At 36.4% G+C, this 24,392-nt stretch overlaps 1 protein-coding gene across 6 annotated transcripts in view; it reads left to right on the top strand.

Annotated features, from left to right (window-relative positions):
• NEK1 (NIMA related kinase 1) overlaps positions 1–19,208 on the top strand; it is a 46,274-nt gene extending 27,066 nt beyond the window's left edge. For 4 of the 6 annotated variants that reach the window (XM_071556229.1, XM_071556225.1, XM_071556228.1 and 1 more), the window contains 15 exons: positions 639–716; positions 1,714–1,809; positions 2,318–2,491; positions 3,935–4,000; positions 4,086–4,320; positions 6,142–6,294; positions 6,948–7,130; positions 7,686–7,806; positions 8,015–8,097; positions 8,976–9,193; positions 11,688–11,842; positions 12,710–12,921; positions 14,971–15,104; positions 15,385–15,517; positions 17,383–19,208. In XM_071556229.1, the coding sequence (XP_071412330.1) occupies positions 639–716; positions 1,714–1,809; positions 2,318–2,491; positions 3,935–4,000; positions 4,086–4,320; positions 6,142–6,294; positions 6,948–7,130; positions 7,686–7,806; positions 8,015–8,097; positions 8,976–9,193; positions 11,688–11,842; positions 12,710–12,921; positions 14,971–15,104; positions 15,385–15,517; positions 17,383–17,396 (2,055 nt within the window). In that variant the 3' untranslated portion in view covers positions 17,397–19,208. The remainder of the gene's footprint in view (positions 1–638; positions 717–1,713; positions 1,810–2,317; positions 2,492–3,934; positions 4,001–4,085; positions 4,321–6,141; positions 6,295–6,947; positions 7,131–7,685; positions 7,807–8,014; positions 8,098–8,975; positions 9,194–11,687; positions 11,843–12,709; positions 12,922–14,970; positions 15,105–15,384; positions 15,518–17,382) is intronic. The other 2 variants (XM_071556227.1, XM_071556224.1) reach the window with 1 other exon arrangement.
• Positions 19,209–24,392: the final 5,184 nt, after the last annotated feature.

The following is a 24,392-nucleotide window of genomic DNA, read 5'->3' as shown; positions in this document are numbered from 1 at the left end:
GGGTGGCAAGTGAGAGCCCAACACTGTTAGGTCGTTTTCCTTGCAACAAGAGGCACATTACCAATCCTCCCCCAAACTCAACCAAATAAATAAAACCTCCACCAATCTCAAAGATGGAGTTCTGTCTGAACAGACTTTGCATTTAAGTGAGGAGTTACCTCGTGAAATTATGACCCATGCTAGTCAATTTAAATGATCTGAGCAGTCACTTATTGTCAGGAGCCAAACTCAACCTTTAGCAGAGACAAAGTTGAAAAAGTTATCTTAAAACCTTGGGCAGTGAAGGCAGAAGAAAACTCCTTAATTTGACCCAAAGAGATACAACAGAGAATGTGTTTGTCAAGGACTCACTTTGTTTTATAGCCCTGTCTGACTTAGTGAGATAAGAAGTCGTTTTCTAGTGATGTTACAGGAGTGTCTGAACACTCCTTTGTTCCTGCATTGTTTGCATAACCCTTCCCTTTCGTTTGCATGTCCTGCCTTCAGAGTTTTTTTATTTTGAAGCTTGTGTCTAATAAACTGATTCAGTTCTTGCCCCTATAACTGGATTGTGTAGTTATTGACCCTCACAACTTATGTCACTCAGCTGTTAAATACATGAACTAATTATAATTCTGTGAGGACTCCTTATATTGCAGAGTGAAGCTGCCAGTTCTGATGGACAAGAATCAAGTGAGGAAGCAGAACTAAAACGCAAAAAGATAGAAACACAGAAGGTAAATGTGGAGTGGGAAGAGATTGAAAGTTACTGGTTTTCGGATTTTTTTCAGATCTCACAAATTTTCTTATATTTCATTTTGCTGTCAATAGTTTGTTACATATCCACTGCGAGATGGGGGTTGTTGAACTGTATTGAGGAAACAACTTTGTTCAACTGTTTTATTTTTATTTTAAAATATGCTGAGACATACCATAGCCTATCCTGGCAAGTCAAGGATTTTCCCCATCCCTGCCTGAGATTTATCTCTAGGATAGCTTTAGTCCTAAAGGTAAGTTGGTATAACTAAAATAGCATTTTGAGACTGAAAGACAAAGGAAGATGTACCCTAAAGAATGATTTGATTTTACTTAAAGAATAAAGGAAAGCAAGACTCCTTACATGGGCTACATGTGGGTTGGAAGGTGAGCTATATAACCCTGCAATGAAGTACATTCGAAACCATTTCACAGAAATTCAGTCTTTGGAACTTTTTTTCATGTGATGTTTTTATATCAAACTATTTCTACATACTCTGCATAGCAAGTGTTACTCTTACCTATTCTATGACGTTTTCCCCTATCATCTGCAAAGAGCAGTGTAAAAACAGGCTAATCTTATGCCTAACCTGATAACTAGAGGTGAAACAGCAACCAAAGCTTTTTGTGCTTGAGTATATTGGTAAAATTTAAACTACATATTTAATATTTTATCATTAATGCATTTAGATTAAAAGGTAACTTTAAGTAGAGATTCTAATTTTACATTACTCTAAGAGAACTACATATGCTAAAAATATAACCATACAAATCAAGAACTCAAATTTTGAGGAGTTGCCATTATTTCAACATAGATCAGTTGTGAGGTGATTTTGTCAGTGCAGTCCTCCTTTCACAGTCTATATAGTAGTAAATGAGACAAAGGAAGATAAGTAATCCAATGTTTCTTCTTAAAATGTTCAATGAAATAGGTTGCTAATGATTTTAAGTTGGTCTTTTTTTGCTTGTTTTCTGAAGGCCCAAGCAAATGCTCGAGCTGCGGTTCTGAAGGAACAGTTAGAGCGAAAGAGAAAAGAAGCGTATGAAAGAGAGAAAAGAGCCTGGGAAGAACATGTAAGAAAATAAATCTGTTACATGCAGTTGTAGTGTGTAGGGCCATATCTTTGTATTACTAAAATCCTATACTGTGATTTTTCAAGGTGAGATATTTAGTCTTCTGAAACTGAAAAGAGTATCTTGTGTCAGTCAGAATTCAGAAGCCTAATCTTAGGTATGCTTGCATGAAGAATTTAAGGGCATCCAACCTAAGAATTAATAGTCACCTCAAGTATTTCCTTAATGGTCTGTTGCTTACCAAAGTGTATTTTACTTTGTTTTACTTCTGTGTGCTGCAGCATGATAAGTCTAACTAGTAATATTATGACTGGAAAAAGCAGTGTGTAAAGCTGATAAACTGATAATAGTTCACATGTGCAGTTGGCAGTTGTCTTTTGTATGAAAATACCTGGCGTTATTATCCTTTTGTAGGGATTACAGGAGCCTAATTGGTAATACTGTGCTTTATGTGCAGAGTCTTAAAGTTAATCTGTTGATTTAAATTCTTTTAATTGAATCTATACAGTTGATTGCAAAAGGGGTCAAGAATCCTAATGTGCCTTTTCATGTGGAAGCTGCAGAAGGTAGTTCTATGAATGGACTACAAGAGACTGGAGCAGCTGTTCCTAAGCCACAACTTCCAGTAAAGCCTGATGCACCTGTCATCTCCATGACTTATGCTTTGAAGGAAGTGGGTGTGGTAGGTACTTTTGCTAAGAGGGTAAAATTAATGCAGAGAAAATAAATGCTTATTGAAAAAAGAATTTTGGAATAAATATGTAGGTTAGGAATCAAAAAATTGTTAAGGACATTTGTTGCTTCTAGTTTCGGAAAAGAAAAGGAAAAAAAATTAAAAGAAACCAAAGCTTGGAAGCTGTTGAAATACTGAAACTGAAATTCATGTTCTGAACCAAATAGCTTATGATGACCCGCAATTTCCATTTTGATCAAGGCAGTCATGATTAGTGGAAGAAAACATCAACTTCCAGCATTTTCAACAGCCTCTTGAAGAGAGGAGTTAGAAGTTTGTGATTTGATGGAAGTGAGCAAATAAATTTTGAATGATATGCCTATGTCCTGTTAATGATTGTTTTCAGTGAGTTTGAATGTGAATATAACAGGAAGATAAAGCTTAAGATGCTTGAATCTTTTAGTGTTGTCTCTTCGTGTTGTCTAAAAGAGAATCCTGATTTCGATTTTCCTTCCTCTTGGTCCTGATATTGTAAATGTTTCCCTCAACTACTAAACTACTTTTACCTCAACTACTTTATGTTACAGTTGTGAAATTTGAGTGTAACCTTATACAATTAAGATTTTTAACACAACCTGTGTTAGTTTGAATGCTAGCTCTTGCATTTTTAACTAAGCTGTTTCTAGATTTCAGTATAGTATGGTACTGTATACAACCTGGAAGACTATGACTACGGAAATGCAGGGAAACTTAGTGCTAAAGAGTGTGTATAAAATGTAATACAGTGAAAGGTGTCAGTTGATAGCTAGAAAAATAAATTATCCTTTGTCAAATACTTAAATCGTTAGCACATTTTTTCCATGTGAACAGTTTATCTTACAGTAATGCATGACAGTGACTATAACAGACTAAAAATTAGCACACAAAGCAATCAGAAATGGAGGATACAAACCTTGTACACAGATTATAAATGTTATATTTTTATCTTCAATTTGTAGTTGGTTTATTTTATCTATCACTTAAGTTGTTTCTTTTTCCTTCTGCTTTTCTTCACAAGTGCTCCTTGACTCTGTGCTTGCCACTTTTTTGGTTTTCTTATAGAATTACTTGTTTCTAGCATGGGAATTTGATGATGATTTTTTGTAGAGGACATCTGCCTTGATCTCTCCATTTTGTTCTCTGGACTCTCACTCGTCTGTTTAAACTGAGTGATTCATTTGTTCATCACTTTCAGATGGTTAATGATTCAAAGATAGAAGATGCCCTTGAAATTCTGTCTTTGGGAAGCCCCCTAAGAACAGAATAATCATGCACTCTCTTTCAGTCTATCTGCAGTTCTCAATGGAAATGTTCTAGAGGTGATCTTGCCCTATAATGTCTATTAATATTCTTAAGGTAATTTTTTTCTGACATATTCTTTTACTTTATTTTTCATGCTTCTTGGACTTAAAGGATGAACATGTAACTGCTGTCCAGGAATCTGAGGAGGAAATAAAAAAGCCAGATGTTGCAATACAAGTATGTCAGATTGTATTCAGTTTCATTTAGTCTTCCTTTTAAGAAAGGCATTATTTTAAGTGACCTATGTTGGCCTTTATTTCAGAATAAACAAGAAATACTGAGAAGATTAAATCAAAATCTTAAAGCCCAAGAAGATGAGAAAGGAAAAAAGGAATGTAAAAATATCTTTCAATCAGCTGGGTCTGAAGATAGTAAAGAGCAACAGGAAGGTGACCAACCCCTTCTAGGAGATCGCAAAAAGTGGGAATCTGGGGCATCTGAGTTGGTGGTTCCTCTAGCTCAGTTATCAATGGAAGATTCTCTCTCTGGAGCAGAGTGTAAGTACTTCTTTTTGTCACTATGGCAGTAGTAAATCAGTTTGCCATGTGTAGTGTTTGTTTTTATAAAGCAAGTAGTTTTTATTATTGTCATTTTGTTATCAGTTACATGTCTTCTGCTTCTAAAAAGCATGTGGTTATTCTGCTGGTTTAAAGGTAAACTGGCAGGAGACAAAAACGCGACTCAAGACAGATTACAAGTCAGAGTTGCAATTTACTGAAAGGATTATGATAAATACAATAATACAGAGAAAAATTGGGTTTAACCCACAAAACCCAGAGGTATAACCCAGCACCCTGGGGCACAAACAGAATAGTGCTTGTTACCCCCTATGCTGGGACTCTTGAGTACAAAGTAAAAGGAAAGGAAAACCTGTTGGTGAGAATGATGGTCACAGTCTGGTCAAGAGTGGCAGTCACAGTCCTGTTGAGGTTCTGGTCCTCCTCTGGATCCGACAAGTGGTACCAGAAGTCCCCAATCACCAGGATTATATATGCTCAGGTTCAGGTGGGAATGCCCAGTACCTCCCCCCAGGGTGGGGAGTTCCACAATGGGTGATTTACTCTGTGAGTCATGGGATATTTTTGGAATCTTTGGTGGCCCATTAGCAGACATGACCCTTCAGGCTGGGTGTGAAGGTGCTATTGCCACCCAGGAGGGGAGTTATCACACATCAGTCATTGCTGTGAAGATAGAATCACTCCTCTGTCTTACAGAGTTGTTTAACACCCAGCTTGTAGGCTGAGGTGTCACGTGTGCCCTGGGCAGCTGCTGCAAACCATTCATTATTGACAGTTAATGAGAAATTGCATAGAGGGTATAGAATACACAGTTTTGGTTGTACCCACACGGTGATAAACTGGTCCCAGCTGCTGTAACTCGGACAGTTATGTATTCCCTTGGATAAAGAATAAGGCACAGGCTGAACACTTAAATGGCCTGTAGGAGATTCAATAAATAATTTCAACATATAGTTACCTAATTAAATGCATGGTTAGTTTCTTTGAGCTTTCTTCTTAAGTGTCTTTTAAAGAGGCACTAATTTAACAGAAAGAATAAAAAGTATTTAGGATATATATGAAAGTTTCTTACTTGAAAATCCTTTTATGTTATTAGTAAAACAAAAAAAAAATTCTCAGTTTATCAGTGTTGCTTCTGTTGTGCTCTTCTTAGCTTTTTCCTTTTTTAAATCAAGATTCTTTTCAAATTTTCTATCTGCCTTCTCTGGTCTTTTGGGTGGCATTTTTCCTGGTTTCAGTATGTCTTACTAAGCATCTGTTTCACATTGTAGAAATAAATAATCATTCAGAATGTGGCAGACTTACTTCACTGCATAGCAGTTTTACAGAGCTAGAATGTTAGAAGATTAAGAAACTTCTTTTGCTTTTTTTCTTGTTCCTTTATATTCTGTTTTCCTTGCAGGGAGAAATAACAGAAATAAATGTCAAAGGATAGCAGCACAAAAGACTTTCTAGTTTTCCATTTCAGATAAAGTTCAGACTACTCCATATCAGTTTTAAACATTTCTCTTACTGCTCTCTTTTGGAGTGCCTGAATTGCTGAAAAGGTTTATGGCTGCTAATAAATTGCATATGTTGACTGGCATTGAATAACTCCTGTAATTGATTGGAATTGGCAGAAGAAAAATTGGATGAGCACGCTCTTTAGGCTGTCTGTCTTGGAGTGAGGTGACGTGAGTTATGCTTTTGTATTTTTTAGTTTTCAGGAGGTTGTTTATTTGTTTGTGTGCTTATTATATAGAATGCGAATAAAAATTTCTAATTATAAAAGTTTCTATATTTGTGTTTCTGTCTCAACAGGTCAAACTCTGGGGGAAGTAATTAAGTTAGATATTGGTGAACCCCACAGGAAAGTCTGGGGCAAAAGCCCTACTGATTCAGTCCTGAGGATCCTAGGAGAAGCAGAGTTGCAGCTGCAAACTGACATACTGGAGGAACAAGATACAATACATGGTAAGCACAGCTGGTAATTATCTGCAGTGCAAGTGCAGGAAGTGCCAGATTGCCAGTTTATCTACTGAGAACAATTTGAAGTAATAGAAGCCCGTTCATCTCTTCGCACTTGCTTTCTACTTCTGGGTGTTGTCTTGGTTCTACATGTCAGCAGAAGCTGATATTGGATGACAACAAAATATTTCAAATTCAGTGAAGTGGTTAAGAAATTACGAATGACATCCTGAAAGGGAAGAATCTTCATTTTGTCTGAAAAGTCTTGGACTTTGCTTTTTTTGTAGCAACAGGTCTGTTTTTCAAATGGATGTCATCAAATGAATATTGTATTGGCTAGGTCCTATAATCTTCTTGTCAGCAGGTGACTTACCATACCAGTGGAGTTTTTTTCTGGTTAACTCCTTCTTTTTGTTCTTTCTAAGGACAAAAGGACTCACATTTATTCCAAATAAAAACTTTTACGAATGATAATGTAAGAAGTAAAATTCAAATTTTCATATTTATAGCTTTCTTCTTTATAATATTTACAATAAAAGCATGCAAACTTTTCAGCTTTCCTTTAAAGGAACAAGAATTCTCACCTTATTAGCTGCATTGTAGTTTATTATCCAAGAGTGTCAAAGCACTGGTGAAATAATAGAATCATTTTCTGTTAGGTACTGCAGAGCTTGTTGAAGGAGAACATCAGTCTTCATCAGAGGAGAAGGAAGAGAAGGCTTTTTCTACGGTTGGAGCTCAGTCTTCAGTACCAGCTGGTTGTGAGTCTGTTATGACTGTACCAGAAGAATCTAAAACAGCTGCACCTACCCAGGTGCAGAGCAAACCTATTGCACTAGATGGTAAGTAATTTCATGAGTAATTCTGATTACAATCTGTTTACTGAATTCAAGTGGTGACCCTGTACACTTCTATATCTTCCCATAAGCAATGTGCAGTTTTTTATTAACACTTTTTAGGTAGGACAAGGTCCTTTCTATACCTCTGTTGTAACTTGATTCACTAGTGTATTTTGTAAATTTCCAGAAACATTTTTTGTATGCTTACAGAAAACTCTCTAGAGTAAAAATGGAATTCTAAAGTGCTTCATATGTTTTGTTGTTGATTTGACGTTTCTTTTGTTTGTTTCTCCCCATCAGTTGTGCTGAAATCTTTCCCTTTTGATGTCTTGGAGAGTGTTACTGTTATCTTTAGGAGACATAGTTCATTGGAGCTTTAAGATACTCTTCTAGTGTCTAAAACAAACTTACAAGTTAACAAAACTTCACCTCTTCCTGCAAAATGCAGAAAATTATTAAAGCTGAAGGATTTAGGTGTAATCTTAAATGTATACTCTCTCATCTTTTTGCTTGCTTGGGATTCATTTTTAATGAGGTAAATGACTTCATTATTTTTAGAACCTGATGATTTGGAAGCAGAGGTTTTGGAAGAAATGGAAGATAAAAAGCACCACAGTAAGGAGAGTAAGGAATTTCACATCACTGTTAATGAAGTGTGGGTAAAAGAGAAAGAGGATATGTAAGTACTCTCTCCTGAACCCCCTCTTTCCAGTTCAAACAACTGAGCTTTAACTGAGTTTTATTCTGATATGTCATTTAAGGTGTTCAGCTTAGCTAAAGTTTCATACTTGCTGTTGTGTTAGTTTTACTGCACTTAGTGACTTTTTCAGGAGACTAATGATTATTTTTTACATGTTGTTTCACCTTGATGTGCTGTCTTATAATAGGGCACAGCACGACAGAATAAATGAAGCAGCTTCAGAGAAAGGAGCACTTGGCAAGGTGCAACCACAAAAGGAAGCTCCAGAAGGTCAGTGGAAACCTGTTCATTTATAGTGGCTGGCAGTATGGGGTACTTGAGCCATCTCTTCTCACTTCTTCAAACCTGAAAGAGCAGGTTTTTGGTTTTGTTTTCTTCTTCAGGTCTTGCTTCTAAAAAGTACATTTCTGATGGATTAGGAAGACAAATTGTGGGTATTATGTTTTCCACTTTGGAAGAAGACATGTAATAATAAAGCTACACTATGTACAGATGAACAGGACAGTGGCCCATACTGATACTTAAGTGAATATCAAAATTCTGAATGTTACAGCCTTTTAAAATGACTATTTAAAATGTTATGAAGTCTGATTATTTACTTAATAAAACTGTTACTTTGTTTGTAGACATCTCAAATTAATATTGAGCTTCAGCTCAATGTTTTAAGCAGCTACTAATGACAATCTTTTATCCTTATTGCATAGAAGAACTGCTTGTTCTTGGAGGTCTTTGTAGTACCTTCAGAAGATCTGCATATTTGCATCTCATTATGGGTGGCTTAACAAAACTGTTTGGGGAATTATATTGAGGTAGCTTTGAAGAAGTGTAGTATAAGGAAAGAAGCAACAGATGAAAATTGATGACACCATAATTTCAGGCATGGACTGCATAATGAGAAACCAGGATGCATGAGAACAGAACAGACTACATCTGAGGGCTGTATATTCTCAAAAAGTTAAACTGGAAAATCTTTCATTGTAATATGTATACTAAAATAATCAAAAATATTTTGATACTTTTAATATTCTATTTTTTCTCTCTAACTGTACATCAGAATTTAGTTAGTTTTACTCATTTTACCTTTTTCTTAAGACCCTTGGGTTTTTAATCTCTTTAGATTTGTAATAAAATTTCTTTTACCACATCAGAAACTTGTTCCACTGACTCTCAGCAAGCTGAACCCTTGTTCCAGAGGGTAGTACAGCCCACAGCTGTACCAACAGCCTCACCAGTTCTGTCAGCCCAGTCTTCACAGGAAGAGCCTTTTGTACCTCGGTCACGTTCCATATCACCAGCAAAAAATAAAGGCAAAAGTTCATTGTTGATCGGCCTTTCTACAGGACTTTTTGATGCAAACGACCCAAAGGCAAGTTTGAAAAACTAAAAAGAAACACTGTTTTTTCTATAGTATTTTTCTTACTGGAGCCGGATGAGGCCAGAACAGATGGCATAACTGTTTCAGTAGGTGTTTGCATTTGCCTAGCCATGTCTGTCCTGTAGTTCAACTGCACTGTGCTCATGGTATCAGCAGGTCTCATGCAGCAGTGAAGTCTCTGGTTTCACCATTCAGCATTCTGTGTTCTTGGAGTTTTTGGAGGAATGCCACCACTTCTATGAGCCGCAACTGAGGGAGTTCATGGAGAAATTCCTAACTTGCCCTGTCTCCTTTCTCCCTTTTGTGCAGTGGTTTTGGTTTATCACTACCTTGCCATCAGAAACATAATCACTGAACAGGTCAGCAAAGGTATCTGGCAACCAAATGATTGATTTTTTCCTGGTAGGATTTAACTATTAGCACAGGTTCTGGCTGTGAAGCAGGACCAGCTACATAGGTTTGAGTGGCAGCTCACAGTCTGTGAAATGAGCATAGGATGGTGGAATGTGGTTTTGATACGGATTTAAAATTTGTTAAGTATAGTTAGGAAACTAGTAGATGAAACACTCTAAATTGTATTCAGTACTTGCCAGAGTTCTAAAGTGGAAAGTGCATAAAAGAGCAGCTGCTTTTTGGAGAAACAACAGTGGCAAGGTCTCTGGAAACTGTCACACTTACATAGCATTCAGTCAATATATAGTAAAGGTTTTCCTCCATGGTGGAATGCCACATAAAGAAGAAATTTTCTTCTTTTGACTCCCAGTCTTTTTTGTGAGTGCCTGAAAGAAGTTGCAGTATTGATGATTAACTGAATTTTGAGTAGTTGCTATTGGTTTATGCATTGCTAGGAAGCATAATACCAAGGATAGTGCTGTTTACATCTGTGGGAAAATAAGGCTTCTTGACAAGCTTTCATGTTTTCGTGGATGCATATGTTCACATAAATGGATTTATGACTCTTGTTTTCATTTCTCAAGAGTGTTAACTTCCCTAGTTTATGAAGCTGTTTAGCTGGCAGTGGGACAATGATTACAGGAAACCTAACTTATGAGTATGGGGAAGATGATCACCCTTATCAGACTGAGAAAGTAGTGATACGTTTTATAATGCAGTTCTCCAGTGTATCATTATGAAGTAGTTCAGTGTGTCACTTGTTACTACATATTTTGCATATGTTTTGGTCAGAAGTGTTTGTCACAGAATTGTGACTGCAGTACTGGATGGGCTCTGCACAATAGCAGAGAGCTTGGAGAAGACAACAGATGTTACTGCTGCAGCAGGATTAATGACAGAGAGAATCACATTCCCTTTCCCGATTTGGTTGCAGCGAGAGGATATTCGGTCCTTCTGGGCAGTACTTGCAAATGTAACTTTCTGGAATTTCCCAACTATACTGCTGCAGCTTTCACCTGGAAGGTGTAGAAACCTTTAGCAGGGAGCAGGGTACACAGAGTTCATGTCCTACCTGTAGCCAGGTCTGTAGGCTAACAGAAGTAAGCTAGCAGGAAGAGAAGCATTTTTTCAAACTTTCAAATATGGAATAATGTCAGTTTTCTAATTGTCTCTTCACTTTCATAGTAGAAGTCAAAACAGGCAGTTATTCCTTTGATGGCAATAGTATTCTAGCCATGTGCTGACAGATTTGATATTTAAGCATGTGTATGAATACACTGTGCTGGTATAAATTGCAGCTGAGAAACTATTTTGCTCATTAAAATTGAGGGGGTTTCATTAGGAGCAAACAATGAACACGTGTGTATTCAGAGCTATGGTTATGGAAAGTCAGGCATATTGGTAAAAATTCTTAGTGCAGATTAGGTCTTGTTTTTTTGGGTTTTTAATACTGTGGTGGATATTTAGTATTTTGAGAGGTTCTTAGACTTCTAAAAGAGAGACTTCATAGATCACTGAGCTAATAGTTTCTTTGTTTCCATGTTGCTTTATTTTCAGTGCAACAAATTACTGTTGTAATTTGAACAACTTCCTAATGCTTTGAAACAGCATTGAAATACACCACAAGCAAAAGTTACTGTTTTCAGTGACCAATTTAGAGAAATTAAAAAGTTTTAGTTTAAAAAATATGTCTTTGTCAGCTACTTAAGATGGTTTTAACTGGAAGTGATTGACATACATACATTGTAAAATATTGTGCATATATATTATTTACCTACTCTAAGGTTCCTTTAATAAGCTGTCAAGGTACTGAACAAATCAACACAAAACCAGGAACTGTAGGTCACTTGATGTTCTTAAAGCTTTTCAGTCACTGTACTGTGAAGGCAGAATGTATGCTTTCCTTTTAGCTGAGAGGTAAAATTCAGTATGTCACATTTCCAGCAATTAGAGTATCTATGCTGTACACATCATTATTTGAAATGGACCTTCAAATTAAAAAGAACAAAAAAGAAATCTCATTTTAAAGTATTTTGTAACCTCAAACTGTCGTTAGTATTGTTACCAAGCAAGCTTTCTATTACCTTTGTAGATGTTGAGAACATGTTCACTCCCAGATCTTTACAAACTGTACAGAACTTTAGTTGATGTTCCCAGTGTAGCAGATGTGCAGCATCAACATAATCTTGAAACAGATGATACGGAAGATGAGCAAGCCAAAGAAGGACCGTCTGATTCTGAGGATATGTGAGTATATAAAATTATCAAGTATTCTAGCAGGCATCTTAGATCGAGAATGTTTTTGATTAGACACTATACACAGTATACCAGCATGGGGGTTTTTACCCAGATTTTAAAATTTTGTTTTGAATCACCATTTACTTTGAGTTTTGCTCCAAAGAATTGAGAAGCCAATGCGATGGACTTCATACAATAGCTGTCTGAATTTCCTTCCCAAATTCTGTCCAAGATGCTATCCTGTTTGGCTTCTGCAGGTTGTATTTCGCTGAAGCAGCTCAAAGTTGATGCCTACTGCTCTTCTCGAAACAAAGATTTCTTGAATATTTCCTTTCTTTGTATGTTCTGGGAATCCTGCTCATTTATCTGTTGTTGGATTAGAATGTCCTACAAGTCCCCCAAATTCTCTGAGGGGCTTCAAAATCTGAGCCTGGTCTTGACTGTTTCCTAGAGCTTGAATAGTCTGCAGGGATAAAATAATCTGGTTTATCTATTGTGATGAGATCTAGATCTCTTCTTTGCTCCAGACGTACTTTTATCTGGACTAGAATTGTTCTGCTTAGTGCACAAATACGAAGATTTTGAAATTCTTACTAATAAAGTTGAATTGACGAGTTAGCATTTTTTCTGAGACCATCATGGGTATCTGTTTAGCTAATATTTATTCCCTGTGTCTTGCATGATGCAGGGTATCAGTGCTGTAGTCATGTTGGACTGAGGTCACAAATAGCTATCTGTCTGTCTTTTTTTGTCTTTTTTTTCCCCTCCAGCTAGATTGCCTTTTCAGTTTGCTGCTTAAGAAAAGAAATGAGCTCTTTCTACAGGATTTATCTTGTAAAGTATTAATTATATAAACTTTATATCACTTGCCTTTAGTATGTTTGGAGAGACAGATACAGATTTGCAGGAGCTCCGGGATTCAATGGAACAATTGCTTAGGGAGCAGCCTAGTGAGGAATTCAGTGAAGAGGAAGAGTCTACATTAAAGGCTAATGTCATTGGATGCCTAACAAATGGTACTGAGCTGGATGAAGGAGAGGACAATAACCCCAGCAGTGAAAGCGCACTTAATGAGGAGTGGCAGTCAGGTAGAGTTTCTGTTACACCTGTTTTTTAAGTTATTTATTCACGTTAAGTATTCAAATACAGAAAAACGGTTTTGCTTTGTAAACTTAGAATGAAGTAAAGCTCTAATTAATAGTTTCTAGAAGTTTAAAAAGATCCAGATAATATTCAGACTTTCTGAATGTTAAGGTCAACATTTAAGCAACATTCAGTGTTGCAAATTAAATGTTAGCTATTTTTTGGGCAGTGATATTAAGTACCTTCTTCTCTAGTTGCATAAAACTTGTCTTCAAGGAAGATCAGAGTGCATCATGTATTTTGAATAATTCATGACTAAGTGAAAAAGAAGTAGCAATTGACATGACTCAAGTATCTGTAATCCGCCTTAAATTACAGTTAAGTAATTTAACAGGCAGTCAAAAGGAACATGAAATTATTCACCTTGTTCTTTGCCAAAATTAGGTATTAATGCAGTCAAAGTGAGACAGATAAATATTTTACTGGTTTTAGCATTTTTCATTGGATATGGACAACAGTGTCCTGAAGTCTCAGTTCTGTTTTTTAAATTCTGGTGGAAATATAATTATTTTACTTCTGCTGTAAAATTAAGTGCAGTTAGAAGTACAAGTATAAAAAGATGTAGAGAATTGGTAACTAATCTAAAACATTGCTTTTGCATAATTTTATTTTATTGAAGAGAATTTTAAACAAATTGAATGTCTATCAATATCCCTGTAAAATATTATCTATATAATACATTCCAAGAATTATTTAAAGTAAAGCAAACTTAGGTAATACCTTAAATTTTTTTACAGTGATGTTATACAATACTATCTGTTTCTGTGAGTTTGCTGTTGTAGCAAGTGCTGATCTTTAATGTCAGTGTCCTAACTTCTAGATTCCTGATATTCCACAAGAATTGCAAGATTCATTCCTGGGGGAGGGAAGGGAGCAGGCTGGCCTTCAGAAGGGTCATGGACAGAACTTGAGACCAAATCTGCTCAAGATGCAGAAGTTAAATAGAGGGTTAGAAGGTTTTTAACTCATATAGAACTTTTTTTAATGATAATTTCTTGTTGATTTGACTGTTTATATTTGAATCAAAGATATGATTTGGTCAGGACATTAGTCATGTGTAGGAATTGAAAGTAATAGAGTTCTAATACTAACTCAGGAAGTTTGTGACCTACCAGGCAGTACTATTTAAAGGTTTAATAGTATATGCTCTGAAAGCTAAGAAGTTTTGAGGGTTTCCCTTGTAGACAAGTTCTTTCCCTATCTGAATGCTTATTCAAGAAAGGTTTTTTTCTTGGGCAAAGCCAGTTGGCATTTTATTATGGGATTTTACATAGGGATTCTATCCTGTATTTTTTAAAGATAATTTTTTTGTTAAACCTACTTAATGTTCGACTGTTATGAACCTTTTTGTAATGTTTCTGTAGCCTATAAGCAAAATTACTGTGATTTCTCATATCTTATTACAGTAGTTGGCATACTGAATTGACTACACAAAGAGGATGCACTTACAAAAGAATGAGGAACTCTGTAAATTAGTACTGGTTTTTTTTAGACTTGCTCCATGGAATGAGATGCATCTCAGGGCAGAAAGTAATGGATTAATAATATACATGTCCTTATTTTTTGCTGGAAGACAGCTGCTTCATTAAGGAGCATCTTTCCTAGTGTGGGACATCTACTGAAGGCTGCATGAGTTTTACCACAGAAATATATAGATGGGTTGCATGGAACTTGACCTGTTTTGCTAAATAAAATTCTGCTTTAAGACCATACTTTGTTTTCCTTCAGTCTAAATACCCTTATGGTTAACTATAAGAGGGGGCGGTTAGGGGTAGCTGGATGCTTCCTATTTTGGATTCAAAATTTCTTTCCTGTCAAGAAAGGGACTGCTCTTGTTTTCTTGCACATTGTCAGAACAGCTGCCAACATCATCCAGTGCTCCTGAGCTTACCTGTTTGATTGCACTGAAAGGATATAAAGTTTAAGGACTTAAAAACAACATTAAAAGTGTAGGAAAACTGAGGGGATTTTACTGTTGTTTTCTTTCTTTGTAGATAATAGTGATGGAGAGATTGCCAGTGAATGTGAAGAATGTGATAGTATCTTCAGCCATTTGGAAGAGCTGAGATATAACCTGGAGCAGGAAATAGGCTTTGATAAATTGATTGAAGTTTATGAGAAAATAAAGGTTTGTGGAATAACATCAAATGGGAAATATTTTAGGAAACAAGTACCTGGGGCTTTTTGCTGTGACAGTTATCTAATTGCATTGTGTGACTAGAGTCTAAATTTTTTTCTATAGTTTTATCATCTGTTTTGACACACTGAAGTATTAACAGAGAAAATGCCCTGCCAGTGGATTGATGAGGAAAAGTTTGGGTTTAACCATGAAATGCATTTAATAAATTTGATTTATTTAATTCTAAACTCATTTTCATTTTGGTAACATGGTTTGTCCTTTCCTTTAGGCTGTACTTGAAGATGAAGATGAAAATATTGATATTTGCTCAACCATAGTTCAGATTGTTCTTGGAAATGAGCACAAACACCTGTATGCCAAAATACTTCACCTGGTAATGGCAGACGGAGCCTACCAAGAAGGTAATCTCGCTGTATCCTGGCAATTATGGCTTGTCTTGTGTTCTTTCTTGGTCATATACTACATAATTTTAAACATCCTAGAATCACAAATTATAGAACATATATATCAATTGGTTAAATTAATTAAAATTTTCCACAAAGTCCATTTTTATTCCTACAGTAAAACATGGCAAACTTTGCTAACCACTTTGATTTAATAGACTGTTCATCTGCAGTCACCTGTAACAGTAATTGCCTTACAAAAGGTGCAGTGTAATTACTTAATTTATGTAAAACAGTTATGCAGATGGGGAAAGTGGAAATCTAGAATAAAACTTTCAGAATTAAAAACAATTTTATCTTAAGAATTAATGAACTTTTAGCTAAAATAGTATTGTTCTTTCCCAAACACTGCTTTTAACAGGATGCAGTATTACTGCTTTTTTAAAAATTTCATTGGACTCTTTATCTTATAATTACCCTTTTTCAGAAGACTTTGGTGTGTGTGTAGCATCTATCTTAGCTGGTGGCTCAATAGTACATGAAGAGAATTGATCCAGCTTTGGAGCTCTGCCTAGCTTAGCATGGGTAATAAGGCAGAGGGAAATACCACATGGACCACTATCAGTGAGAGTGGTTTGGGGTTTTTTTCTTTCTCTCATGCCAAAAATTTAACTGCAGTTGTGTATTCTTAGATTTTTAATAATGATGGCTTTTACTGAAGGGAGGGAAAGCAATTTAAAATATTAATTAGGTATATAGAAATCAGAAGCATCATATGTTGGCTTTAGAAATGTGTGGAACTATCACTATTTACTGTATTTCAACTTTGAAAAAAATACTCTAATGCATGTTAACCAACATGTGCTTCCTGGTTAAGTGGACAACTTTCTGTGGCTTTTATATGTAAATATTTAAGCGGGGGGGGGGATTTTAAAACTGGTTTTAAAAACATAATAATTTTTTTAAAATTCTAATACAAGTTACATTTTCCCCATTTTTCCTTTCTACTGGTATAGGACCACTCGGTAAGAACAGTCAGTTCCACGTGGTTTTCATGCTGTATTATAGAAGTATGATAGAGAAATGTCTGGAAAATATTTTTTCAGCCACAATTTATCGATTTAATGACAGAATTGGAAAAATATATTGTAGTAGTTTATTTTTCAGGTGTCCAAAGGACTGACAATATAGATCAAGAAGAAAATGGGTACTATAGTATCACCATTTTCTTCTGCTTGCCACTCTGCCTTGAGGATATTTTAAAAATAGTGCTAAAAGCCTTAAATGAAGATTTGCTGAAATGTTGGCATATAAATTATAAGCTGTTGTCTGAGTGAATCCTATTAAAATAAGCTAACTTTCATCTTGCAAAATGCTGATTAACAAGTGGCTATTTTTAATAGATTCAGTTCTAATTCTCTATTTTTTCACAAATCTGTGGTTGCATGCAAACAATGTAAAGAAAAAGTAGTTCTTTACATTTCAGACATTTAAATTAAAAAATCCTATGCTAATACGGATGAATAGAGGGCAAGTGACAGAAGCATCTTCATGAGCTTCTGTCTCAAAAGCTTTATACTCTTCAAATAAGAAAAGTTAGAACAAAAATCTCTATTGCTAAGAGGATTTTCCTAAATGAAGCAGGCCACTTGAGGTGAAACTATCTTAAATTCACTAATCCAAGATGACACAATGTGTACTATTTGTACATAGTGCTTCAAGGCAGTTTTGGTAACAGTCACCTCACTGGTGACAGACTTAGTGGACTCTTGTATTATTGCTTAAACTGTGATTTCTAGCTTGCTTTGTAACCCCACTTGACTGTGTGTCTCTGTGTATCTCTGCTTTTCATGCTGTCTCTCTCTCTCTCCTACTTTTTGCAGGTAATGATGAATAAACCTGACTCAGGAAAATCCTTAATGCTGTACTACATATCAGTGTCTGAAGTCTGCACAGCTGAATAACAAATTGTAATGGAGAATGTAACATGGGGCAGGAGAAGTAAGACTTCAAAAAAGAATGTTGATTGTATGAAAAAGAGGAAAAACATGCCTTTTAAAACAGATACTTATGGAGTTCTCTTGTGTATATTTGCATATGTGTTCTTTAAATACTGGGTGCCCAAAATTTAAAAAACAAACAACAGCAAAAAATCAACGAACCCCAAAAACCTCAACAAAACATACAAACAAAAAAACCCAAAGATGTATCTTCTCAAATTCCAAAAGAAATACCTGTATGTATTCTGAGACCTATAATTAAAACGGAATTTTTGCCATGTCAACAGTTGGCTGGTCCAGTTAAGCAATTGCAAGTATTACTATGTTGTGGAAGTACCCACATCTAGCTATTCACTTACACACTTCAAATAGCTTTTCTTTACACCTACATAAAGAAATTACTTCATTTTATTGACCCTAGTGGTTGTATTTTAATAGCATCTTAATCTAGTGGTCTAGTTCAAATATTTCAATTTTATTGTATTTTGAAGCTGAAGGCTTCTGTCACATCTGAAATATCTTAATGGTGTTTCCCAGTCAAGACAGACTGGTATGTAAGTCATCATAGGAATGCCTGGGGTTTTTTTTGAGATTGTAAAATCCATTTGGAGCTAGAATACTCTTTTTTTCCAATATTTTTCTTCCCCTTCCTACCCCCTTGCCAAAAGTCCCAGTTATTTAGCTCACTTGAATTTTGTGATGTGGTTGATGATAATGCAGTACACTGTTGAATTGAAAGGAGTGGGGTTTTTCCAGTTTGTTTCTAAGGTCTTGCAGTCATGGCTCCAGCAGCGATGGGGGAAAATGAAATATTGCAGGCCCAAGGCTGTAATACTTCATGTCTTGGCTTCTGTTTCGTAGGTTGGTTTCTACTACTCCAAAAGCAAAACCAGGTTTTTTCTGACCCACATTTCCTTGTTTCTCATGTCAAAGCAGTACTATGCAAGGCAGGCATAAGGTATTCAGTTGTTTTCCAGTCATTGTCTCTGGAAGAACTTTACTGGTTTACCCATTACAGTAAGTCTCCTGTTACAAATCTGATGAACTGTCAAACTTCAAGTGCCCTATTGGAGAAAAATAGTTTTTGGTTGTTTTTTTTTCAGCTACAGCCAGTCACAATCAAAAACTGTCAAAAAAAGTAAAATCAAGTATATATATATATAAATAAAATATATATTTATTATTTTAAACTGTCAAACTATGTACATGATTTTTGTATAGTTGTTTTATGGTGTCATTATTAAAGTTTTGCCCACGGAAAAGCGTTAATTTTTTTAAACAGATACAATTACTAAAGGTAGACCAAACTTACTCTAGTTCAGCAGTATCCTGGGAATCTGCAATCAGAATAAAATTCATAATAATAATTAATTGTCTTTAATACCTTTTTTTATGCCCTAAACCCTTTTTGCTTCATCTGATTAGAAATTATGGTCATTGTTGGAAATGGTGCTGGTTCTGTCCTATGCTGCTTCCTTCTCATTCCCTTCCTTTCTTTGTTTTTTTCTTACCTTCCCCCAGTAAACTTTTCTCCAGGCTTCTCTTCCATTACACTTTTCACTGCTGCATAATCTACTCACATTATGATGATCCTCATGAGCTACGTCATCCATGACATTTAGCAAATACACCATAAAGACTTTAATAAAAGAATGAGTCTGCATTATTTCCTTTTTCAGGTTTGATTTTCAAATTATACCTTGCCCACCTTTGGAGGAAGGGAGGATCCAAAGCCTTTAGATTTAAAAGAATATTGAATAACTGTATGGAAAGAACAAAATATACCAACTGGTATATTCAGTGGTTTTGAATTCTCTCAAGGTGATAAACAATCTTACTGAAGTTAAAAGTTGAGGGGTGTTTACTTCTTTTTAAACTGAAATACCATTATTTACATTCTTCATTTCTTATGCTGTTGCTGGCTTGCCTCTGGTAAGGAAAATGGACATAATCTGTAGACTTCAGGCTTTACAGACATAGAGCTTTTTAGCAGTTAATAATTTGAAAAACATGTGTAGATTGTGCACAGCTTTTCAAGAATAACTTTCAAACTTGACAGCCAATACTGAATATCCTTGAAATCCCTCAAAAGCTAATTTAAAATTGACACAGTAAATAAGTTTATCTGCTAAAGAAATACTTTAATCTTAAATTTTAAATCTATATTTAATGTATGCTATAATGACATCAAGTGTGGCTTCAAGATGATTTATTGGTCTGTATGTAATTTATTGAAATTATTTGAGCATTTCAGTTGTATGTATATTACATGCATTATGAAGAATTTTATGTTGTCATTCTAGTAGCAAATTAAGATACAAAACGGTATTTTGACACAGAACATATTCTGTGAACTCTTTCACATTTCTGTCTCTGTCCTCAGACTTTCTTCTTGAGCCTTGAAGCCAACTGTAAGTTCAGCTGAGGAATCTTTAAAACAAACAAATATAAAGCCTTTATCAGAAAAGAGTAAGACCCCCAGCAGTGAGCTGGTTTGAGCTGAACAGGTACAGAACTAACCCAAGCACCAATGCCTAAAATCTTTTTCGACGAATGGCGCCTGAAGAAGCTTTTGCTCTTCAGTTTGCTGAACTCTGAGTGCATATTTGAAGTTACTACTAGAACATACGTCAGAAAAATGTGTTACTTGGTTGAGCAATGCGAACCAAAGCAGAGCACAGATGTTTCTGTGGTCTGGTAAGCAAGTGGCTAATGGAAACCAAGTTCCAGCATACCATGTTCCTGACATGGCACTCTGTGCTCTTGGGAAATCTGCATTATTTATCAATAATTCTTACTTCAGCTTTTAGTGTTTCTGAGCATAAATGCTTGTGTTTATTTAAATGTGAGTTTATTCAAACATGCATTCTCTACTCCCCTATTTATTCTAAAGCTTCAAAACTTTGCCCAAATGTGTTGGAAACCACAGCTGTGCGTTGTGCTGGTCCCTGTGCAGCTGCCAGGAGGCAGCGGGTGGGCGGCACAGGGTGTGTCCCAAATGCAGGGTCATGGTGATGGGAAAGCAGTGGAGACATCTGAGGCCATGGGGGCCCTGAAGGGGGCAAATGGCCAGGCTGAATCAGAACAGAAATTCTTAAGTCCCTGTGATTTATGGGTATTTCCTTGTACATGGCCATGTTCTGGAAATAGTCATAAATACAAATCTTTGTTTACAAAATTCCCTCAGGTCCTGTCACTGGTCACCACAGGGAAGAGATCAGTGCCTGCCCCTCCTCTTCCCCACATGAGGAAGTTGTAACTGCAATGAGGTCTCCCCTCAGTTTCCTCTTCTCCAGACTGAGCAGACCAAGTGCCCTCAGCCACTCCTCATACACCTTCCCCTCAAGGCCCTTCACCATCTTCATTGCCTTCCTTTGAACACTCTCCAAGAGCTTTATGGCACACTATGTCCAGTTTCCCCAAATGAGTAGATACAAATATAAATAAAAGAAATACAACACTTTCAGCACAGTTGAGCTGTTGTGTAAGGTTGGGCTCTATATAATCCTCCCCTCAGCCAGAGTCTGGGGTAGGAGCATGTGCCTGACTAAATTACTGATTTGACTTTGTCCCTCCGCTAAAACCACCTCATCAAGGCTCAAATACAGCTAGGCTCTACTTAATTTGATTAGTTGTGATAAACCAAAGGCAAATACAGAAATTTGGTTTGTCAGTCCTTTAAAATGTTTTCCTTCTCAAATCTTGCTTTACCGTTTGTTCATTCATGAGCCATATAGACTCAAATTTAGTATAAAATAGAAATCAATGGTTACCATTCCTAGAACACTTTTTTTTGCCATTTTTATCACAGCAGTCTAACTGGAGCAATTTGTAGACTAAGTAGTAGTTTTAAAATCCATAAAGAGCTTCTTCCTTTAAATTAAATTTGTGTGTTAATGCAATTCATGTTCAGATGCATGTCCAAATTGCTATGTTTTCCAGCTGAGCTGATGAGTTCATCAATTCAAATTGTAGCACTTAGAATGGCTGGCTTGTGCAAGAGCCTTAAAAACCCTTCTTCAGCATCTAAAGCCTTAATTGATTTTCTTCCACAAAGACATTTGTTTGCAGTTATTTGTGAGACATATTTTTAGGAGTTCAGCTGCTCCTCCTAAATTGCTTGCCTTGAGTACCTCTGATCTGGTGCACTCTTCCACATTTTATTTCCAAGACATTTTTAAACCAACATGGGATTTAGCCACTTCCATTAAGTTTCTTTTCAACGCTGCTGTTTAGAAACTCACAGAGCCAAAGACTTGGAGAGTTTTTTCACACTATCTGCACAACACAAGCCAAAGCCACAGGCAGGTTGCACAATGGGAAAACTGCGAGCGAGGTAGTCTTTGCTTAGTTTCAGGATGGCTCTGACAGTTCTTTCACAAGTTGTCCCTGAGGTTGACTGTATCAAATGTGAGGTTGGAGCATTGCATGAGTCACTTCTGCTTGGCTGATGCATGTTACCTTAGGGACTATAGTCAGCCAGGAAAAAATAACAGTTTTAAATAGCACTGTGGCTCAAGCTGATGGAGACATGCTCTGAGGATAAGGGAACCATAATCAGGTCCTTGACGTACACTAATTCTTGCTATATGCTGCACATAGTCCTGACAGTAATCTCTTCTCTGGGGGAAAGGATGAAGTATGCATTTTGGCTGTATCCTCAATGTAGAATAAAACTTCTTCAAATTCAAATTTTAGGCTAAAATCTGTGTTTCTGTGTCTCTTAATAACATTTGGAATCTCAAGCAATACTTTAGGAATGCCATATTTTCCTTCTATTGTCTTCCCCATCAGCAGTCAAATGTTCTCATTGCTGTTTGTTTTACTGCAATAGGACCATTTTGAATGCTATTAGAAAAGTTTTGCAGAAGTAAGGGATGTAGCCTTTTTCTGAAGTGATTGATTTGATGGGGATGCAGAAAACCTGAGGTGCCATTAATAATGAGCTAGAACTCTATTGTGGAGCTCTACCAACATGAGCCCTGATTAAAACTGCTTTTTATAAACTGCTGTAGCTGCTGTACTTCTCTAAGCTCTGTTTCTTTGTATGAAGGTGTTTAAGGAAAGACTGGACGTGGTCCTTAGTGCCATGGTCTAGTTGACATATTCAAAGGTAGGATTCTGTGATCTCAGAGGTCCTTTCCAACTCATTGATTCTGTGATTCTGTAACAATTCTTGATAAAGGTACCTGAAAGAAATAAAATGCACCTAATTTGCCATTATTATGGCACATGGCTCACTTTCTTGATATGTTCCCACTGACGTTGGTTTTGATAAACGGCAGTTTGGAGTATTTTAATTCTGTTCTTCAAACATTGTAAGAGGAATTAAAAAGATGAAGTTAATAGCAGTTGAACTTCTCAATAGCATAAATTTGGACATAACACTGGACATACTTCTATGCCTTTTAATTCTAAGAAATATCAGTGGATTTTATTTTTTCATGTTCAATAGTTTTAAAGTCTTATTAGGTAGATGCTAGTAATTAGGTAGATGCTGGTGAACATATATGAAATTTCTTTTGACAGCAGCAAAATATCCCTGAGGGGATTTTTAGCTCTTAGTAGTATAGCATTTTTTTACCAGCTGTGGAAAAGCCTGATTGCACTGAGCTTTATATCCTGTTGCACCATGAACTTTAGTTCATCAGTTAATGATCGCAGTGCCCTCCGTAACTTAACTCACTTTATTCACTGTTTTGTCACTATTGCTTTTCCTGCATTGGGTAATCATGTTTGTCCGGGAAGAAACTCAAGCAGATTTTAACTCCCAAGTATTGCCATCTGGGAAAAGGAGCACAGTTCAATCCTGGCCCACAACCTTTGTTAACCATGCAGTGATACTATAGTTTGCCCAGATCCAAAATGGGCAGATTACATACAATAGTGGAGCACAGATGGGCACAGTTATAATAAGGCTTACTCACTCCCAGTAAAAGTAAAGGAAGTTTGAGTCAGATCTCATTGTGTTCTGTTAAGCTGCTCCTGTTCTCCACTGGCCTTTTCCTCTGCTGATGATTATCTGGACCAGCAGAAGGAAATGTGTGCCTACCATCATGCTTGGACACAAGGCAGAGCATCATTGATTAAACTGCTGAGAAGATGGGTGTGAGCCAAGGCACCAGACTCTGAGCTGCTGTCACTGAGGATATGAACACATCTTCCATTCTGCTTATTCTACCACAGTGAACACAATTTCCATCAAAAGGATGGGATATAACAGATGGAGCTATAACTTAAACCACTTTGTAACAGTTCCTAAAGCTCATCTGTCAAGGATGGTGCCAGACTGCTTATGCAGTGTTAGTAAGAGAAATTTATGTATGAACATACAATGTAAAATAGGCCTGCCGAGAAGCAAAAGCTGTGTAGCCTGCAATGTTTATCTTGCATTAATCAAGTTGTAATGCATTTACTTAGTACTATTTTTGTTTTCACTTACTGGCAAAACTCCCCACAGATGTTTTATTCTGCCTTACAGCAGTTAAAATTGAGAAATGTATAACTGGTTTATAAAAATTTAGTAATTGTGCAATTGCCTGGTTTATCACACAATAAACCATGGGAGGTTGTTACAGGGATCACACTAATCTGTAGTATGACACAGGTCAGATCCCTTCCTACAATCATTACCTTTAACAAAGCTACCTTTGATACCTCCACTCTGGTATTTTCAACCTAAATTCAGGTGCCTGACATCAAGGCCTGTAAGATGTGAGGTGTCTCTCCTATCTCTCCATTCTGCATTTCTGTCTTAGTGGTGTCTGAAGAACATGCTGCTCACAGCTACACTGATGTCCATGGAAATTTCAGGTACCTCATTTTTGGAAATCCAATGCTGATGCTTTTGCAGCCTTAGGGAACTGTATTTTCTTGCCATAGGGTAACAGAGA

The sequence above is a fragment of the Pithys albifrons genome, chromosome 5, assembly GCF_047495875.1.
Source record: "Pithys albifrons albifrons isolate INPA30051 chromosome 5, PitAlb_v1, whole genome shotgun sequence".
NCBI lineage: Eukaryota > Metazoa > Chordata > Aves > Passeriformes > Thamnophilidae > Pithys > Pithys albifrons.
The sequence above is the reverse complement of the archived record's forward strand: the minus strand, read 5'-3'. Positions and strand labels throughout refer to the sequence as shown.